This window comes from Mchenga conophoros, linkage group LG16, assembly GCF_057382185.1.
Source record: "Mchenga conophoros isolate Kocher_MC1m ecotype Shallow Benthic linkage group LG16, M_conophoros_male_GT1.1, whole genome shotgun sequence".
NCBI classification, from domain to species: Eukaryota; Metazoa; Chordata; class Actinopteri; order Cichliformes; family Cichlidae; genus Mchenga; species Mchenga conophoros.
Window position 1 is genome coordinate 7782311 of NC_140541.1, and position 21500 is coordinate 7803810.

Below are 21500 nucleotides of genomic sequence, written 5' to 3' on the forward strand. Positions count from 1 at the left end.
GATGCACGTCAATAATAGGCTAATTATATGCATGACCCATGAGGACAACAGCACAGGGAAGAAAAAACCCTTTCATTCCTCATGTCAATGAAATCATTAACTTGTTATTGCGGGAAAACCAGATTTGCTTTACAAGATATTTAACCGCTTTTCACATGATAACATAATTACAAGCTGTTCTGATCTAATCTGAGAGAAAACTGCTCTTGATGTGAAAAAAATGATGGGATTCACCTTTTAATAGATACTTTTTGTGAATATTACCAATTTTAAAATAAAGCGTGTAGAACAGAATCCATTTCCCCAATATATAACAGCGCACATGTTGCCTGGACTTCATCGTCCTCTTTCCTGCCATAGATACAGTGAGAGGTGAGTGGATTGGGGATATAAGAAAAACAGGCATAGGTGCATCCATTCGCCAAGTGAGTCACTACATGCAGGCTCGGCTCAGCAGGAAGTGCTACGGTACGTAAATAACAATCAGTCTCGGTGAGGTTCCATCTCTCTGCCGTTGCTACATTTCCCGCTTAACTGCGGCCGCCTACATGTTGCTGTTGTCCCCCTTGCACGAGTGCTCCTGAGAGCCTCTTGGATCCAGGGGTAAGGTGTGAGAGGCGAAGTGAGCTGCTGCTTACCAGGACTGCAGATCTCAGGATTATTGTATTAACAACAGGTTGGCTTCATCACCAAATGAGAGCCAAGATGTGATATTGGCAGGAGAGTCACCTGGCTTTAGCACTCCAACAACACCAAAAACAGCAGCACTACAAAGCAGACCATTAGAATGCTTTTAATCTATCGATAAACATTTGTTTAAAAAAATCTTGTCTTACCATCCTCTTCAGATCTTTGGAGATCTGATTTCCACCTAAATGGTTGTAAAAGGGACGGTCGGTCCAGTGTCCACTGTTGTGGGTGACAGAGTTGGTCCTCTGCCGGTTCATTTTGGCAATCATGGCCTTTTCCTCTTTCTGTAAGACAGAAAAAGCAAAGACAGGTTTTAGAAATAAAATTTACACATACAAGTTCACACATTTTGCGAGAGTTATAATAACATATTTTAGGATTCATCACCTTTTATCAACTGCAAATTATATACTTGTGAATATCTCTTCTATCCAATAAGATAACGTTATCTCACAGTGCTGGCATGATTATCAGTCGTGCCAACACTGTCACCAAAACCTGCCATGAATGTTGCCTTAAGATGGAGTCATCTGCTACCAGTTTGTGAATGAAAGTGGTGAATCTGGGAATTCCATGTAATCGGTTTCTAAAAAAAAGCAATTAATTGGGACAAATCATCAAAAATCGAGCCTTGCTCCTGAATTAGGAAGTAGCTGTGTCAAGCTAAGCGTGTCCAGTGCTGAATGATTTTATTTGGTTGATGTAGGTTTGTTTGTCTGACACTATCTGAGGATGGGGGAACATAAAATAAACCCTCTTTTTACGGTATTCCCAGAGTATTTAAATGCAAAAATAAGCACACTCCTTGTGGAAAGCCTTCCTGTTACAGCTGCAACGGTTGGTCCACATCATATTTAAACCCTATGGATTAAGAAAGGAAAATATGAAGGCAGATGAGCAAATCCTTCTAGCAACGTTGAATGTCACATGACTTTCTCTGTGTTTGGTCACAGTTGATTATTGGAAATGTTTTAGATTAGCCCTTGCTAACTCTGATACATTTATAACAATGCACATCATCCTTGTTAATAATAAACAAGTAAAATAAGAAAAAATAAAAGAAATGAACAGGCGAAGTCAGCAAATTTGTAAGCAGATGATGATAAGGATGAAGGGCAGGGGAGGAAAAGAGAGCCTCATTTTTTATTATGCCTCTTTGTAGCATAACAGCCGCTACTTTGGTACAAAGAGGTGTGTGTGTGTGTGTGGATGCTGGAGTTCGAGCCAGGAGTGGTGGGATCATGATGTGAATGGCTTCACCGACAAAGATTTCATCCAAATATTTCAAATGTCGAGGGCCACTTTTAACTACGTCCGACAGCCAATTTCAACGAGACTCTCGTGGCAAGACATTCAGATGAGGCGGCTGATGTAACAGTTACATGACCTGGACTGACATCACACAGGAGACAAAACCATATTATATTTTTGCACACATGGAAGTGGCCCAGGTCAAATATATATCAGAAAAATATCAGAGGGTAATCTTCTCCTAAATGCAGAAGAAGTAAAAACATCCACCAAGTGTAAAACTGTTACACTGATGAAAAATATTCCTTTTCTCCTTCTGGTGTTGTGTTAAAAGCTGGTTTCCTGAGATGGTAATCTCTAGTCATTTTATTTCTTTTTACTTTTATTTCTAGATCTGCATCCTGGCTTTAGGATGTATTCACAAAAAAAAAAGAAAGAAAAGATAAAAGTAACCAAAATAATTAGACTGCACAATCTTCCTTCTGTCTCCCAGCAATGAGCAGCAAAATAAGAAGACAATATCACTTCACATGATATGCTATCTATAGTCGCAGCTTGTGATGATGCTGGAGGACAGACAGCTGATAAAAGTCTGGTCATAAACAAACTTGAGCTCACGCAGCGAAGCAGAGACGAACTCACTCTTGGATGAAACAGATTCCCGGTTTATAACACAGACGATAAAACGATCAGTTTTTCAGATTCTGTGATCTAGAGAAATGTCACATACGGTGATTCAGTGGAATTCTGGGATGTTACATTATACTTTTTCAACCTTGACAGACGTGTGCTGTTGACCCTTGACCTCATCTTTAAATCGTGTCAGGCTAATTTATTATATTATATAGGTCAACAATGGGTTTCCTTGAAATTTAAAATTATTATTGAAAAATTCTGCAGCTACTAAATGTCAAACAGGAGTAAAAAGACATAAGAGCCATAAGAATAAACAATAATGTGTCCCACTATAAGCCATAAATTACAGCTCACAGAGTTTCTTTTCTGCCCCCTCGTGTTTAATAATCAGTTAATGCCACTTTAAATCACTTTAATGTATTTTTGACGTATATAGTTGTACTATAAACAGTAATAAGTGAAATACCCTTTTCTGACTGCAGCCCACAATGAGGTAGGTTTCTATGTTGTGCTTCTTCAGGTAGGCATTTCTTTCTCCTCCTGTTCCCGGTTCCACATCATAGTCCCCATTCAGGTAATTCAGAGTGGCTTTAGTTATATGGATGCGCCTAAAATGAGAACCACACACACACACACACACACACACATTGATTATTCAGACACTGTATATTCATATCTACAACTCTGTGGGCTGTTAAATATAACAGTTTTAGCAAAATTGGTTACAACTCTATTTGGCAAACCCAGCTTTTGTTGATAGTGGAAAATATAAAACATTAAATGTTTAAATTGAGATATTTTAAACGTGAAAAATATTAGCACATTTTTCATTAAACATCTCAAAATAAGTTGGAGCGGGGGAAACAAAAACGCTGAAAATGTAAGTGTTACTAAAAAGCAACAGCTGGTTATCAAAGAACATCTTCAGAGTTTCTCAGAAGTGAGGATGAGCAAAGCTTCAGCGATGTGCAATAAGTTGTAACCATGAAATCACTGCATGGGCTTAGGAGGCATTGTTACTCGTCCCATTGATACATGCTTGCTAAAGTGTTTTTACGCAAAGAAGAAGCCACATATGATCATCCAGAAACACTGCTGTCTTCTCTTAAAAATGTACTGAGACGAAATGGAAAACTGTTCTGTGGTTGGGTGAATCAAAATTTGAAATTCTCTTAGGAAAACAGTGACACCACATCCTCTCGGCTAAAGAGGAGAGGAACCCTCCACCTTGTTATCAGCACTCAGTTCCAAATACTTAATCTCTGCCGGTAAAACTCCAGCTGGTCCTCCTCAGTTCCCAGACGGTTGTTAAAAGAAGAGGGGATGCTACACAAGTGGTAAATGTTTTTAGACGTTTTGCTCCTAACAAATGTTAAATGAACTAATACTTTGGCACATGCCACATTTTCTCAACATAAACAGGTTTATCACATTTGCAGATGATTCAATTATTTTTCTTCTTTAAGTTTTACACAACATCCCAACTTTTTTTAGAGTAGGGCAGTCTGAACTTGAATATCATTGGAGAGACATACCCTGCTTTGCCCCCAGCTTCCATCTGATTTGCTAGCGTGACATCGTTGGACCAGACATCAAACTGCCACTTCCTGAGCCCCAGCACCCCACAGTGCACTCTGCCACTGTGGATGCCCACTCGCATGTTGACGTTTACCCCAGTCACCTCCCGTACCAGCCTGCAAATAAAAACAGATAGCATTTTTAAGAGATAATTTACAAGTTAAGCTTTTTCGTCACCAGTGTGTTGATGTTAGGGTATCCCAGGGATCACCTTTTTTTCCAGTGCATCTTATATCTCTGCTTTTGCTTGCAAGCAACTTCCTGTTTCATCATTTTAATCCCTACATGCATACCGGATCGTTTTGACAGAGTTGTCCGTAAACTCATAAATGTCCATATATGTCATCCAACACTTTGGGAATCATAACTTTCATAAACGAATGCCTGCATAAAACTGAAATCCAGGTTACATGCTACGAAGAAAATGGAAATTATGTGATTTGGGTGAAATTGCTCTTTAACAGCAAATGTATTTCATTTTTCTGCAACAAGAAGGACAACCACAGACATTTAGCCTAATCTGAGGATTATTAATCTGACTCAACAATAATCATCTTAAAAACTGACAGAGAATATTTCTGACTGTGAAGTTGCAAAGAGGCACTGACAACAGCTGACAACATGGTCACAAACTGTTTTTAATGGTTTCTGGAAATAAAGTGATGTTATTCATTACTACTTTCATATGTGGCAAAGTACAGGGTGGGCCATTTATATGGATACACCGTAATAACATGGGAATGGTTGGTGATGTTAAAGTTCTGTTTGTGGCACATTAGTATATGTGAGGGGGCAAACTCCTCAAGATGGGTGGTGACCATGGTGGCCATTTAGAAGTCGGCCATCTTGGATACAACTTTTGTTTCTTCAATAGGAAGAGGGCCATGTGACACATCAAACTTATTGGTAATGTCACAAGAAAAACAATGGTGTGCTTGGTTTCAATGTAACTTTATTCTGTCATGAGTTATTTAAAAGTTTCTCTTTGTTCACAGCCATTGACATGTCGAAGAGGTTAACACGTGAGGAGTGGATCGAAATCGTGTTGATATCTGGTGAACGCAGTAACCGGGTCATTGCAGCAGATTTCAATGCAAGACACCCTACGAGACCACCCATCTCCCATGCTACAGTCAGCAAACTGCTTGCTAAGTTTTGTTAAACTGGTTCAGTGTTGGATTTGCCAAAATGTGGACGCAAGAAAACTCACTAATGAAGAAACATCAGTGGCTGTGCTAGCTTCATTCAGCAAGAGTCCACAGCGTAGCACTCGCCGCATGTCACTGGAGAGTGGCATTAGTCGAACATCCCTTCGGCGGATATTAACTACTCAGAAATGGCTCCCTTACAAACTCCAGCTACTGCAGCATCTCAACGAGGATGACCCAGATCGGCGGACAGAATTTGCAGAATGGGCAAAACAAAAATTGGAACAGGACCCTCAGTTCACGCAGAAGATTTTGTTCAGTGATGAGGCAAACTTTTCTGTGAATGGTGAAGTTAACAAACAAAACCACCGCTATTGGTCTGACACTAACCCACATTGGATGGATCCCTCCAAGACTGCTGGAACAACAAAAGAGATGGTTTGGTGTGGTATATGGGGTACAATGATAGTGGGTCCATTCTTCATCAATGGAAACCTCAAGGCCACTGGATATTTGAAATTGCTACAAGATGATGTGTTTCCCTCTTTATGCACTGAAGCTGGCACGTTCCCTGAGTTCTTCCAGCAAGATGGTGCACCACCACATTATGGGTGCCAGGTCCGAGCATTCCGAGATGAACAGTTTCCTGGAAAGTGGATTGGTCGTCGTGGGCCAGTTGAATGGCCCCCAAGGTCTCCTAATCTGACCCCCTTAGACTTTTATCTTTGGGGTCATCTGAAGGCAATAGTCTATGGTGTGAAGATACGAGATGTGCAGCACCTGAAACTACAGATACTGGATGCCTGTGCTGGCATTTCTCCTGCGGTGTTGCTATCAGTGTGTGAAGAGTGGGAGAAGAGGGTTGCATTGACAATCCAACACAATGGGCAGCACATTGAACACATTTTATAAGTGGTCAGAAACTTGTAAATAACTCTTCTTGTGACATTACCAATAAGTTTGATGTGTCACATGGCCCTCTTCCTATTGAAAAAACAAAAGTTGTATCCAAGATGGCCGACTTCTAAATGGCCACCATGGTCACCACCCATCTTGAGGAGTTTGCCCCCTCACATATACTAATGTGCCACAGACAGGACTTAAATATCAGCAACCATTCCCATGTTATTACGGTGTATCCATATAAGTGGCCCACCCTGTATATGGAACATCAAATATAACTAAAACTGCATCTGGAAATCATCCATTTATTCATTTGCCCCACCTCTGTCTGCTATGTGCACATATTTAAGCATTTTAATTACAGCCACAGATGCCTTGTTACAGTCAGGGGGCAACTTACGAGATAGCCTCTATCATGTCCAGCCCCATCTCCACACAGCAGTGGGCGTGGTCGGCCCTCGCCTCCGGCAGACCAGACACGCAGTAGTAGCAGTCTCCCAAAATCTTGATCCGCAGACAGTGGTTCTCCTGTCACGGGAAGCATGAGCACAAGAAAGAGCAACTTACTGGAGAGGTATCCTAGAAAATAAAGATGTTATTGCAATGGGTTTTAGAGTTACTTCACTTTTATGCAATTCACCGATGGTGGGAGACCTTTGGGAGCCAGTGAAACAAAGACACACAGCTATAACTGGATCCACCTTATGATATCCTCTCTTCATCTTTCACCTTACTATAGTATCTTGCAATTCAGTGGACAAAATACCTCAGTAGTTTCCAACTAAATCAAGTAGACAGAACTGAGGTAAGACAGGCCAAATCATATGACTGATAAATTATAACAAATAACAAAAGACTTCCTTTCCTGCTGTTGAATAAACTAATGATTTTTAAAGTTATTGTTGCACTGATAGAATAATTTCCTACCTAATCCTAAATATAAAACTTTTTACCAGAGTTCAGCTCAATGTTTTGTTTGTATATTCATGAACTTATTAGAAGCTATGAAAACCTGGTACTCAATTTCTTCATCCCCTTACTGGGACTTGTGCATTATTATAAATGTGATCTATTTTTCATTAGTGAAACAAAAACTGACAAAATCAATGTGATCAAACTAATAAAATCCCAAAAGTTCATCTTTTAGACATCTTTAGAATTTGGACAGCACGGCTAAAAAAAAGTCCACCAGCTGTTTCCTGTGACCGCTAACTGCACAGTGATGATTTTGTTTGTTTCTTTTGACATTCAACAGTCATCTTTAAATCATTCCACTGGATTTAGATCAAGATCAGATTTTCCACAAATTATCCTTTTCTTTCTCTTGATTTGTTAAGCTTTGGGTGATGGCCTGCTGCCCTGACAGAATAAATAAATAAATAAAAATAAAAATCTTAATATCAGTTTGCTTTCATGTGATTGGAACTCCCCGAGGAAAGAAATTAGCCTCAAACCATGATGACCCTTCCTCTATGCTTTACACTTTCGAAGATTTTGTTTGTAGTTTGTAAATCTGCCCAACTATCTTTTATACATTTGTGATGTGATGATACCAAAATGTTTTAGTACACATTTCTGATGGTGTTTGGCTTTTAGTCCTTGTTTCTGTTTTTCTCCCCTGCTTCCCCTACAATGCTATGTAAAGTTCACGCCAAGATTTTTAGAGCTAAAACTAAACAAAACAATGAAACTAGATGAAAGAAGAAATAGCCTGAGATTGAGAATTTTTTTCTTTTGGCAAAACTTATTGTAACAACTTGCCTGACAAGTTTTTGATCCACATGTTTATTGAGACCATTACTGAGACTAGGAGTCAGTTGCTTTCAAAAAATTATCTATTTGTCATTCCAACACTTATGTCAATTTTCCTAAATTCTCTTTTATTAAATGAATGCAGAAATCCTGGTATTCCACAGAGTTCAGAAACTAGGATTTCCACAATAACCAAGTATAGATGCCTCACATTTGCCTTAAAACTTTTAACTTTTAGAATCATTTAACAGTGTGTGTGTTTGTTTCTGTGTGCGCATGTGTTTGTCTGTTGATCCTAAAGGCATAGGAGAATATAGTGTCTCGTGATGGCCACCTGAGTATCGCTCTAGCACATGGGACTGAGAAACTACAATGAGCTCCACTGTGTAAGAAGCACAGAAAGAGAATACGTGCGGCTGTGTGTGTCTTTGTGTGTTTGCAGAGACACAAGGTACCTCTGGCATGGACCTAAAAGTGTCAGTTGCAACCTGTCTGGTATATAATGCCGTTATTGGCGTTTCACTATGAAATATTAATTAGCTTTTCACCTTTTAGAAACAAATGGTATATATTGAGGTTTAGCTGAAAAAACAAAGATGTTTTTGTCTAAGAAAAAAGAAAAATCAATGTTCCTGAATGTGCGTCTATGAAACTGCGGTTCAGACATAAAACAGATGTTATGGTGTGCTTTCTAAACACTGGAACTCTGCGCTCACGTCTGTGTTCACAGCAGCATTCACTATGTATTTAATGACCTTTTCCAGCTGCCTCTAAGGTTACTTTACTAATTCCTGGTGTCTAAATACTGTGGACTACACATACATGCAGTTCTTGCACCTGTAACCAAACTGACCAAATCGATAATGATTTTCAGGCCAGCTGCAGAAAAGTATGAGTATTCAGTCTTTGTTAGAACTTGCCCGCACCGGCAGCATCAAAGATGATGCTTTTCTCTGAAAGCTTCATTCATTTTTAATGGAACACTGTGATCACTGAGCACGAGGGCTGCAGTTGCATTTGATTTGTTCTGAGTTTTCTGTATCAGGACCTCCTTTGTCTCCACGCGCTTAGAAATATTGTGGTGAATGCAGACCTGGAAAATAAGAACTATGCTGTTAAGCGCTATACCACCAATATTTTAGTAATACATTAACCAGAGAATGTATGAGTGTCCTACTGCATCGTTGGGGACACTTTGGGGAAGCTGGGAAATTTTGAAACTTTTGCTTTCACAGTATTTAAACAGTGGAGGAAATAATGATTTGATCCCCCGCTGAAGTTTGCTTGCTTACAAATAAATAAACAGTCTCTAATTTTTGTTGTAGTTTCATTTTCATAGAGCGTGACAGAATATCAACCAAAAATCCAGAAAAAAAGTACATTATATAAAATAAGTATTTGATCCCCAAGCAAAACTTGGTGGAGAAATCCTTGTTGACAAGCACAGCAGTCAGACATTTCTTGTAGTTGGTCGCCAAGTTTGCACAGAGGACGGTTTTTGGCTGACTCCTTTTCACAGAAATATTCTAAATCCTTTAAATTTCTTGGTTGCTGCTTGGCAACTGGAAGCTTTAGCTCCACAATTTACTTTAGTACTGAGGTCTGAAGACTCGCTCGGCCACCCTATGACCATCTTTAGCCACTCCACTGTTGCCATGGTACGCTTTGAGTCACTTTGGGTCATGCTGGAAGACTCATCCACGACCCATCTTCAGTGTTCTCATCCAAGATTTTACGGTACATGGCCCTGTCCGCTGGGCCCTCCGTGCGATGACGTCGTCCTGTATTCTTAGCAGGAAAAACAGTACAAAGCATAATGTTTCCACCTCTGTGCTTGACTGTGGGGATAGTGTTCTGTGGGTCATATTCAGCATTTCTCTTGCTGCAAACACAGTGGGTCAGGTTGATGCTGAAGAGCTCGATTTTGATTTAATCTGACAGCAGCACTTTCACCTTTTGTTGAGACTGAGGGATTTTCTGGTTGATATTGTGTCTACTCAAATATAATGGGCTGTTCCTTTCTTTGTCAGTGACCAAACTTATCCCAAAAATGATTTCCTCCTCTTTGTATATCATTCTTTTACTGCATTACTGAAATGATCCACTTTCACAAATGTAGTTTTGTACTTCAGGATAATGAAATTGGAGTCAGGTTTGTCTGACCACTAACAAATATCAGATAAAAGAATAAAGGGCAAATATTTTCAGAATTAACACCCACTGGGCCTTTCGTTACACAGACATTTTTCCCCTGACCTCACATGCATCTCTTTTTCATACCTTAGCTCCTCTTTCTTACAGAGAATGCGAGCAAGAAGTGCACAGAGGAATCAAACAATGAAAAAGCCCCAGCTCCAACGGCAGCTTCAGGGGCCTCAGTTATTTTTATGTCCAAGTGTAGCATTTGTATGAGACATCCTTAGATGAAAACTACATATCCTCTCATCGCTTCTTGTCTCCTTAAAGCGAAATGAATAGAAGGTCCTGTCTGATTGCCGAGAAGAAATGAATTAGCCGTTAATTAATATCAGTGCTTTTCTAAGTTCTTTACTGTTTTCAGATTTGTAATTTGGATACATTTAAACTGTCCTCAAAATGAAAAACTTTTTTCTTTTATCATACCTATAGGAAGTGTGCATTGATGCATTTATCTGTCCTGCTATATTTTACATTTTTATTCTTCATATTTTGCAACAACACAGGCAGGAGCTGTTTAAGGCTATCACCCAGATTACACGGCTATCTTTCCTCTCTGTGTTGTTTACACATAAAAACCTGCAGGTCAGTGTCTGTTTAGTCAGAGGTGAGGGTGAGCTAAACACACACAAACAGACGAAGAGACATCAGATGAGACGAAGCACTTTGGCTGCATTCACCAACAATCAGGCAATGAGCCCCACTGTGGGTTCAGCTTTGTAGGACCTTACATATTATATATATATTATACTTCCATGTATGCTTGCACACGTTTCCAATGAATCACTGCAGCTATTTCTCATTTTCCTATCAAAAGACTTTTGCACAGCTCTTTACATATACATGCAAGCGATTACATCCTTACCGCTGCCAACTTGTCAAAGCGGGCGAACAGTTCATTGAGAGTCATCACCAGCTCCTGTGCTGTGCACTGCGATGCCAGACTGGTGAAACCCTCAATGTCCGCAAATAAGATGCTGCAGAAAGAAACACAAAGACAAAAGAGACAGAATTCATTCAGAAAAGCCTTTTTCTCATTCCCTGAATTCTCTATACTGAAGTGATTTCCCTGCTGACCACACTTTTACCTGAAGAGGCAGAAAAACAAGATACTGCATGCTAACAAAAATGAGCAAAGGGTATCTTTGAGTACTACTTTTCACATCCCTGTGATGAACTTCACTACAAAGTATAAATCCACGGAAATCCAGTGAAAGCTAAAATAATTCTTCTCTGGAGATATGTGGAAATGTTTTTGCAAACCACTAATGGCTTGTAAAGACTTGCAGGGTGACTGAAACAAATATCAACTATGTGTATGTCAAACATGTTGATGAGACTATGAAAGTATGCTCAATTCAGCTGTCAGGATGTAGGCTGGAAACAGGAATGAAATACAAAAGCAGGAGCGACAGGAGTACGCTTGTTCACGTAGCATTTGGAAAGCATAATTTTAGCTCTACTGCACCCTCCTCGAGGCTGCCATTGTAGCTACGACACTGTCGCTTTGCTGCTGCTCCACGTGTGATCTAAATAAGCTCTTATTGTTTGAACAAGTCAGAGGACTACCGGGAATCAAATCTCTGTGCCACCGGTGGCAAGGTCAGCATTATTCAGGACAAATCCCAAACTGATTTGGGATTGTGGGAATAATCTATTCCCACAGTGCAATCAGCACTGTGGGAATAGATTATCCTAAAAACAACTCCATGTTTGATTTCTAGCAGCTCGGGCCAGCATGACTTCAAGCCTTCTGAGCCCACATGTTCCATCCACAGTTCAATGAGTGTGACACTAAAATGCCCACAGGAGCGTGAGCGTGACCACTGGCGTCAGCCGTGTTCAGCGTATACCGCACCTCTAGACAAATTGTCAGCTGTGGCGCTGAAGAGGATAAGCAAGTGTTGATGACAGACGGAAAGCAGTTTCGCAGCTTGGGTAAGAGCTTCTGTCTGTGTTTCAGTGTGACTCTAGTTCAACAGCATGAGTCTTTTATGTGTTATAAATAGTTGGTGGACAGCAACTGAGCTGTCATTGAGACAAAAGGTTCTATATATCAGTTTATGATTGGATAAGTTAGACGATAAAGTCATTTCACAACAAGTTTTCAAACTACACAGATGATGTGGCTACTAATAAAGCTCTGTAAGACTACACTCTGTTTACTTATATGCAATTCAAAATATGTGCCAATGCCGACAGCTGTTGTTTTTACTGAATTCACAAAGAAAAGTAATACAAAGCGTTCAAATGAATTGATGGAGATGGAGACGAGAGATTTCAAGATGTACCTTGGAGCCACTGATGCAGATGAAAGGTGTGAGACTGCGGCTGAGGGGGCTTTGCACAGTCATGTGTAATACAATGGCTTTAATCTGGAGTTTAAACGAGGTCTGTGCAAAGTGTGTGTGTTTGCATGTGCGTTTGTGAGAGAGAGAGAGTGTCTAATACATGTGGAGTAACTCTGAGCTTGCGAAAAGTTAGCTGGGAACAAGGTAAGATGATACAGCACAGGCCTTTCTGCGATTGAGGCATTTACTCTACTGACACTGGCACAACAGCGGGGCTGATGATCTCACCGGGCTGAACCACTGAAAGAAACAAGGACAAAGAGGCCAGGCTGGCAGATAGAGGCAGTAATAGGCTCGGCTTTAGCTCTGGGAGACAGCGAGATTGGCCTCACGTACACTCAGATAAAAGCCACGAAAAAGGCTTGTGAATGGCTGAAGTTGTTCTGTGAAACATCGTAACCCACAGAAAGTCTTGTTTCACGCTTGACATTTCTTTCTTCAATGAGTGTAGTTATTCTCTGATGTCCTCATGGGGTGAAACATGTGATGAACTTCATTACTCAAACTAAGGGGATGAGACCGTGCCTCGTGTGCTGCAAAAAACAATACTGCTTAGCAGGGTTTTTCTTGCAGCAGCTGTAACAAACACTCACTTAAGCTTAAAAAATACAACACATCTATCTCCTGCTTTAATCTAGGAGGGGAGGTGGGTGAACAGGCATGAACAGATTTTAGTGGATATAAATAGTTTTTATTCAGAGATTTTTTTATTTTTTATTATGACAGTCGTTCCCAATTTAATGCAAAGATAAACCTTGAAGGACAGCCTGGAATTTGCAGAGCTCAAAAAACCAAGTCCTGCAGGGCCTCTCAAATTCATTTTTATCCTTTTTTATGCTTTCTTTATAAGTGATTTAAGAACTGTTTTCTTTGCCTTCGCCTCAACAAGAAAAATATGAAAAATAAGAAAGAATAAAAGGATGCACACTGTGTTTTTCTTACCCGCTCCGAAAAGATGATTTCTGATTGATCCAAACTGCAACGTTTGAAGCTGACCTTTGCAGCACATCACTGCACTACGCTGCTTTTATTGCAATATAAACATGCAGTGTAATGTACACTTTATGACACACATGGGCTTGAGCCAGCTAATAACGCCCTGAAAGGAAAGCTAAACTAATCTTCTGTTAAAAATATCTGACTGAAATATGAAAAATCTGGCTAAAATCTGATGTTAGAAAATATTAGCGGAAGTGTTAAATGTTAAAAAAAAAACAGCCCCATATGGCATAACAGGTTTTTCACTCCAGAAAAAGGAGATGCTAATATTTAAAGTCGTTATAAAAACAAATTGTTACTTCAGTATGTACAGTCACTTACTACACTTGTAAACACCTGTTTAAATAATGCTCACAAAGGACTGTTTAAGAGAAGAAATCATATTTGGCATACATGTTTACATCCTGTATGTCAGAGAGTTCACTTTACTTAGTTTCCAAATCTTCATTTCACAGCAGAGGACTGGAAAACAACTTGTGCTGTAAGTCATGGTCAGGTGGGGAATAAAGACCTCAGATTAATCCTATAATTTATTAGAACATGTGTCATTACATTATGATAAAACTGTGCTGCCGTACCAAATGCACAGAGCCTAAAGGAACATCACAGTGCAGAAAAATGTGGTTAAAAAGTAAAGGCAGATTAATGCGAGATCATTCAAGGTCGTTCATTCTCGAGAAATTGTTTTTTTCATACTTATCTGTGAATATTCATGTTTTCTTCAGTCATTGATTCACAGGTAGACTCCATATTCCTGACATATTTCAATGTGTTTTATCAAATACATTCTAATGTAAACTTCAATTCACTCATTTTATATCATTTTTAACTTTTGCCTTTTTGCCTCTGATATAATCACAATCACGTACAAGTTCATACATTGTCTGCAGCGATCCAATATTCAGCTGTGCAACAACACCAGCAGGCAAGAAGTGTTGTCATTGTTTCACATTATGAGGAGCAGATTTAATCACTTCCCCGACTATGTACAATTAGCTTTTCAAATTAAGACCCTCCAGGAAGGAGAAGAGGATGCTATAAATAAAGAAATGTTTTAGACCAAACAAGCTCACATGAATCTCACAGGGTAAGTGGCTGTTACACAGGCGAAAGAACATGGTGTGTTTGTACAGTATGCCAAGACTGGCCCTGTGGTTGCTTTGAGGTGAGTGTATTTCGGGTATGTGAAATTCATTTTGTCTAAGCGTTATACCAGTTTGTTTTTGTTTTGTTTTTTGTCCAGGGTTCACATGCTACCTTTTTCTCTTGACTGCTCATATGTCAAGAGCGCTAACGTGTTCTAATGAACTCCAGCTCCAAAATTCCTAAATTTACTCAATTTGGGTCTTAGGCTGCAAAGGATTAAGAGTTCCCTCTCTGGGGTACACATTTCTGAGAATAATTGATTGCTTTCGGTGAACTGTTGCATGGGAGGTGAAGTGAAACCAGACACTTGACCGATGTGTCTGGACTCAGCACAGGTCTATCTAATTGGGCAGTGACGGTTAATGAAGGAAAGCGGGTGACTGTGGGATGGAAGAAAGAAAGACAGGAAAGTCTGACATGTGCTACAGGTTTTAAAGTTATAACCAGGGGTGCACATAAGTGGTCCGCAGGTAAATAAAAGTCGCGCACCAGATAAGAAGTTGCAACGCACGTTTGCGTACATATAAAAGGCACTGTTTTTGTCCGCTAGAGTAGGATTTTCACGGCATATTCTGCATCACATCTCTGTGCGTTCATCATTTGTTTGAAGCCAGCTCACCTCCTGCAACCACTTTTCCGAGAATACGCGCTTCTTTTGCGGTTCGGACTCCTTCTGACATTTCTTTGGAGGTGGAGGAACACCAAAGTAATTGCTTAAAGGAGCTTCTTCGACATCTTTAAGAGTTCTAAACACATGTTTGTCCTCCTCCAGAAAATCTTATGCACGCAAACGCGCGTTGCAACTTCTTATCTGGTGCGCGACTTTTATTTTGACAGCGAATGCGCACCTGCGGACCACTTATGTGCACCCCTGGTTATAACACTGCGATCTAATTAAGAACATGTAACCACAACAGTCAGGAGAAGATGTTATTTCCATTTGCAGTAATATGAATTAGGTGGACTGGTTTGTCTGTCTTGTCTCTTGTTGGCCAGCGTTGACAACAGACTTGACATTAAGTCATGAGTGAAAAGCTGTGGTGGAGTTGGGCTGCAAAGCAGCTTGCAGGTTTGAAGTGACTGTGACCAAGCTAAAGTAGCTGAAACTGAGCACCCAATTAATGATTGGCTATTAGGATGCACAGAAGCATCACCTGAGCAATCACTTCATGTTGGCTAGCTTTTGGGTGTAAATGTTATATACTTACATTTAACAATTAGTAGAAAAGAAACCCAAATGGAATATTATCTGGAAAACCTATTGCTTCTCAGTGTAGCAGTAATGGTCTATGAAGTCATTTAACATGGCACTGGGTTCTCTCACCGTCTGCAAATAAAACTGTATACTGGGTTTCTTATGGCACTCACTTAACAGACTGACTATTGCCTGTTTCATCATGTTCGTCAAAGATAAGTAAAGGGAAGCAGAACTGCTTTACCCTCTTTAGTTATAAATAAACAAAGCTGTCCAGTGGGACACAGACCTTTACGAGTAAAAAAGAAAAGACTCACACAATCCAAAAAAGTAGCCGATGGGCCAAAAATGTAAGCCTGGATTTAAATTAGTTGTATCTAGTACATCACTAGTAATAATAGTATCACAATTTTTTTAGGACTGAGAATATTTATTATTTATTCAAAAAATATATGAACTATCCTGAAAATGTGGGGTTTTATGTGTTTCACAAGAAAGGCAGAAGAATACAGAACGTAATTGAAATGACCGATGTGATTAAAGAAAACTCCCTGATGATGTCGTGGTCCTGGGTCGGTAACCCAGCGCTTTGTGTTTACTATTATTCTTTTCTAGTTTATTCTGTTTTGTATTTGTTCTTAGGGTTTGAGTCGTGTGTTTAGTTGTTCCGATCATCCCTACCTGTGTCTTTCCTCTGTGTTCTGTCCCCGAGTTGGTGAGTGTGAGTTTCCCGTTCTAGGTTTGTCTCGTTATGCCCATTAGTTCCAGCTGCATCCCCTCCTCTGTGCCATTTCCTGATTACCTGGTGTGTGTATTTATACGGTGTGTCTGCCTGAGCTTCACCCTCTACCTGCTGTGCTTTTTGTCTCCTGCTCCGGTTTAGTATTTCTGTTCCAGTGTTTTAGTCCTTAGTTCCTCTGTCCAGAGTTTTGTTTGTCTTTTTGGTGAGGTTTTTCCCAGCAATACAGCTGCGCTTTAAGTTTTACTTCCGTGTCTGAGTCCTGCATTTTGGGTCCACCACTCCTGCCTGCCTGCCACACTGCACATCATGACAGATGATGATTTATTTGTTTAGTAATGCAAATAGTTTTTTTTCTAAAGTACTTAATCTGTTTACAATGTACAGATCTTGTCAATCCCTCCCCACCCCAGTGACCCAGAGACGCAGAGAGCAAGGCCTCTTCCGGATATAGCATGAGATGGAACAGTGGGTGGTAACATACAAAACAACAAAGGGGAGAATAAGTATGCACAAGAGACAGTGCCCTAAGTACCACTTAATCTTTGCTGTGGGTGATGACTGGCTCCTTAAAGCTCAACGTGAACTCTTACCGATCTTTAGTTTTGTGACAATGATTAAAAAGCAGATCATGCACTAGATGCTACGGTCTCGAAGAGGACAAAGTTTTACATATTAGGAAATAGTAAACAACGCTGGATTATAAGGACTACACAGACGTGGGGAAAAAATTATGAGAGGAAGTTCTTTAGAAGAAGAATCAGAGACTTTGGTTTCAGATCAGTGAATGTTTTTACGGTTATTCCGAACACAATCGGGGATTGTTGCAGTGGTAACTGAGGACAACAGATCAGACTGATTGCACAATTTAAAAACCAAAGATAAATTTACAGTATCCTCAAAAAGCATCCAGGGCCAGGTCGTGGGGGCAGCAGCCTAAGCAAAGAATCTCTCTCTCCCTAGCCACCTCCTCCAGCTTGTCCGGGGGAACACCAAGACATTCCGAGGCCAGCCGAGAGATATTTCTCCTGCATGTCCTGGGTCTGCCTGGAACACCTCACCTAGGAGGCGCCCTGGAGGCATCCTGTCAGCTGCCTGAACCGCCTCAACTGGCTCCTTTCGATGTGGAGGAGTATCGGCTCTACTCTGAGCCCCTCTTGAATGACTGATCATCTCACCCTCTTTCTAAGGGAGGGGCCAGCAACCCTTCAGAGAAAGCTAATTTCTGCCGCTTGCATCCTCAGTCTCGTGGTCACTACCCAAAGCTCAACAGTCACAAGCTCTTGATTTACTGCTTGATTTGCATCCCTCGCCTAAAACAAACATTTAACTAATTATGTGCATAGCTTACCTGGTCATAAATAAGAAATAAGCTGTGCAGGCTTCATAGAAACAATACGTTCTGCATGTGCCACATGCCCAGAGTGGTAAAAATCACTCAGTCATAACTGCACACTGTAAAGAGAATATTTTCCCCTTGTTTATTATTGGGGAAACTAAAACAGTACTTATAAAGTGTTTGGTGCAAGCGCAGACATTAATGCTGAAATGTCTGCAGTAACTATTTAAAGACAGGATTTGAATGCATGATGTGATTTCATGGTGGAAATTTATAAGATTTGGGATAGAACAAACAGCTCCTCCAGTCTCTGCCATCATTGCTTCTCTGCTTTTGTCTCTTCCTTTTTTTTCCAATTTCTCCACCACAGTTTTCTTAATTTCCTGTTTTTCCTTTTATTCCTTTTTTCTGCAAACCATACACGTTTTCATTATTGAACATTATTAAAGTCTTTTTGTATAAAGACTGTGAACATCAAATGTGTTTCCTGTTGTTTGCTGCATACATGTATGTTGCTGCCTATTCACTAAAGACGTATTATCCGGTCAGGCATGGCCCCAGCAGCATAACCAAAACCTCTGTTCAGTTGTAATTCTTCTGTTTAAGTCAATTAGAATACGTAAAACAAACATAAGGTCAGTTCCTCTAATTATTCCATATTCTTTCCATATTTTTATCCTCAGACTGACACATAAGTGTCCCATCAGAGTAGATCCAGTTACACTATTCTGTCTGGGGATATCTTAGCAGGCTGGAAACATTGAGACTTGTACTTGTACATTTGTATTGTATTATGTGTATTAAGTGCTGGCGTAACACACATTGTAATGCTGGTTTTCCTTGTTTTACTGCCGTGCAATTAACATTATTGTTGTTATTATTGTAAGATTTACCCCAGAGCCCTCTTACATAATCCCTCAGTCAGTGCATATTTTTGGCCTGGTTGCTAAAAGCCGGAGGATATTACTTTACTTCAGTGGCAGCAACACGACACCTGTACTCTCCCATCAAGAACACAGTGGAAAAAAGAAAAAGTTTCAGGTAACATAATGGCCACCATGACTGAAGTTCCTCCAGCCAGTGAGGGTGAGGCAATTGCTCCTAAGCTGTTCTACCTCCAGCAGTGAATGTACTATTTGTTGAAAGTCGGTACAATCAACCATACTAAATATTATTTTAAATGTGAAAGGGGAAACAGAGACAGCAAAGAACAGCTGCGGACCCAAAACAATAAAAGACTTGCATTGGAAAACAACTAATAAAGGCCTGCTGAAATCAGCCGAGCTGCTTAGTCCTGTGGCAGCATACACACATGCACACACTGATATTTCTAGATGGTTGCAAAAAGATAATGATTTATTTTCTTATATGTTAGTAAATCTTAGGTTTTGTAGATATTGCAGATATGCAGATTGTTTTACAGACTTGTTTTTGAATCAAACTTTCAGAGTTTGCTGCGGAAATCTTGGAAAATTTCCTTTCAACATCTGCACAACTTGTAGATAACTTTCCATAGAGCATAATAAATGTCTTCAAATCCTTTGTCAGATTCATAAGCATCTGTTTTTTTTCCCCTCTGGGGCTGAGAGAGCACTATAGGTTCATACATGATGACAATCTGCAATTTAATAGCAAATCGTTGATGTCATAGAGTCGGAAAGGTTCCTCCCTAAATATGTTCTAATCATTGACACCTAATCTGGAAAACCTGAGACTAACTGAAAGATAAATGTAGGAGTGTACTTACTTGCTCAGTTTGACTGTTTTTGTCCCTATTAGAATTGTGAATGTAAAAATAATAAACCAATAAATTTGGTTTATTATTTTTAGTGGTTTATTCTTCACTATTTTGTGACAATAAATAAAAAATTAACTTGCCTGTTCTTGCTTCTGGACTTTGGACATTACAATTTGCTGATGAAGACCGCCTGACTTTAGCCTCACAGTCCTGAAATCTTTTTATCAGCTTCCCTATAAAGCTTACGAGCAGCCCTGCAGTGTAGCGCAGCAGCCAGCGGCACCGCCACAAGGCCCGACTCTGCACGTCTTCCATCTGCTAATTGTGTTTAGTGAGGCCGAGCTGGAGGCGCCGCTGCTTGAAATTAGTCGAACCTGTAGGCATGTTTTCCCCACACGCTACCTTTAGTTAGGTAGCTGCGGTTCAGGCTGAAATGGTAGAAATGTGTCGGATCTACGGATGTAATTATATGTCTTTCACAGTCCATTAACTGAACCGCTACCCTTTGCGTCTGAATTCTCACGACGGAGGGATGGGTAGAAATACTGCAGACCCTAATGCTATTCTACAGCAGCAATAAGCTCCAAACCCAAAGTGACTTCCTCTCCACCTCACTGCCTCCAACTGTTTCCCCCCTTGCTCTTTAGTGGTAGCAGTGGGAGCTGTCACTTCTCTTCCTGTTGTTACTCGGCCGCTCAGCAGAGCCCCAATTACCAGCAAACCACTGCCCGCTCCCCGAACAGGCCAGGTCACACTCGGTTAGCTCGACAGTAAATTTACACTCATGACCGCGGAGAGAAGTTAGCCAAGCTTAGCGGTTGCTAATGTGCAGCATACTCCCCAGTGAGTCGCATGAAAACAGGACATCAAAGCTCTGTCTTCATTCTTCTCCTGCTTTTGGAATCCAGTGTTGTAGATTTATAATTACATAAACGCTAACTTCTTCACAGGTAAGCATGAGTCTAAGGATGCAGCATTAGCTTAACCTCCTAGGACCTGGCGTCCACATATGTGGACTTCACTTTTTGGGTTATTTAGACCAAAATACTCAATTTTGCTCTACAAGGGCCTGATATCCACTTACAAGAGCATTATACTGCCTCTGTTCTATCAAAATTTTAAACGAATATCCTCATATGTGGCTCTTATTTTTCTTAAAAACAAAAATAAGGTAAAAAAAAAATCTGGTAATTCTTTGTTTTTACATTCATCGGGCCCCAATATGCCCAAATATCAAAGAGAAATTAAAAATGCATGCTCTGGAAGAGTTCGGGTCTTAGGAGGTTAAAGCATTAGCTGTTTCTACTGTATCTACGGTAAATGATCGTGACTATCCTGATGTTTAATTAGCAATTAGACAATACGCTCATTCAAATGCAGACTAGCCTAAGTAACTTCTGTCACATGCACATCTTCTTTCTTTCTTTCTTTCTTTCTTTCTTTCTTTCTTTCTTTCTTTCTTTCTTTCTTTCTTTAATCTTTGCCCTTGCTCCAAAAACAATCCGCACCATAAAAAAGATGATTCTCAATGACGATCGCATTAGCAGCGATGAAAAGAACTTTTGTGTACAAGAACACAAGTACGTGACCTGATGCTCCAACCCATGAAGTCTCACGGGGACACATCAAAGTGATAAAGCACTTCAATAACACCTATTATTTATGGAGGTTTGGGCTGCCACCTGACTGCAACAGCTACAGGGAACAAAACTCGGGCTGCTGTTACCACACCAGCAGACACACACACATGCACACAGAAGAAGAAAGAGTCTTGTTTCCGTCATCTCAGATGGCATTGTACAGATGTGCATTTATTTCTTTACCCTCACCATAAGCACA

General features: G+C 40.2%; 1 protein-coding gene across 2 annotated transcripts in view; it reads right to left on the minus strand.

Annotated features, from left to right (window-relative positions):
- The window catches only part of adcy5 (adenylate cyclase 5), a 92089-nt gene that overhangs the window by 22605 nt on the left and 47984 nt on the right, over positions 1 to 21500 (minus strand). For both annotated transcript variants that reach the window (XM_085248677.1, XM_085248676.1), the window contains exons 4-8: positions 11020 to 11131; positions 6607 to 6734; positions 4113 to 4271; positions 3044 to 3185; positions 837 to 974 (exon numbers count right to left, since the gene is read on the minus strand). In XM_085248677.1, the coding sequence (XP_085104803.1) occupies positions 837 to 974; positions 3044 to 3185; positions 4113 to 4271; positions 6607 to 6734; positions 11020 to 11131 (679 nt within the window). The remainder of the gene's footprint in view (positions 1 to 836; positions 975 to 3043; positions 3186 to 4112; positions 4272 to 6606; positions 6735 to 11019; positions 11132 to 21500) is intronic.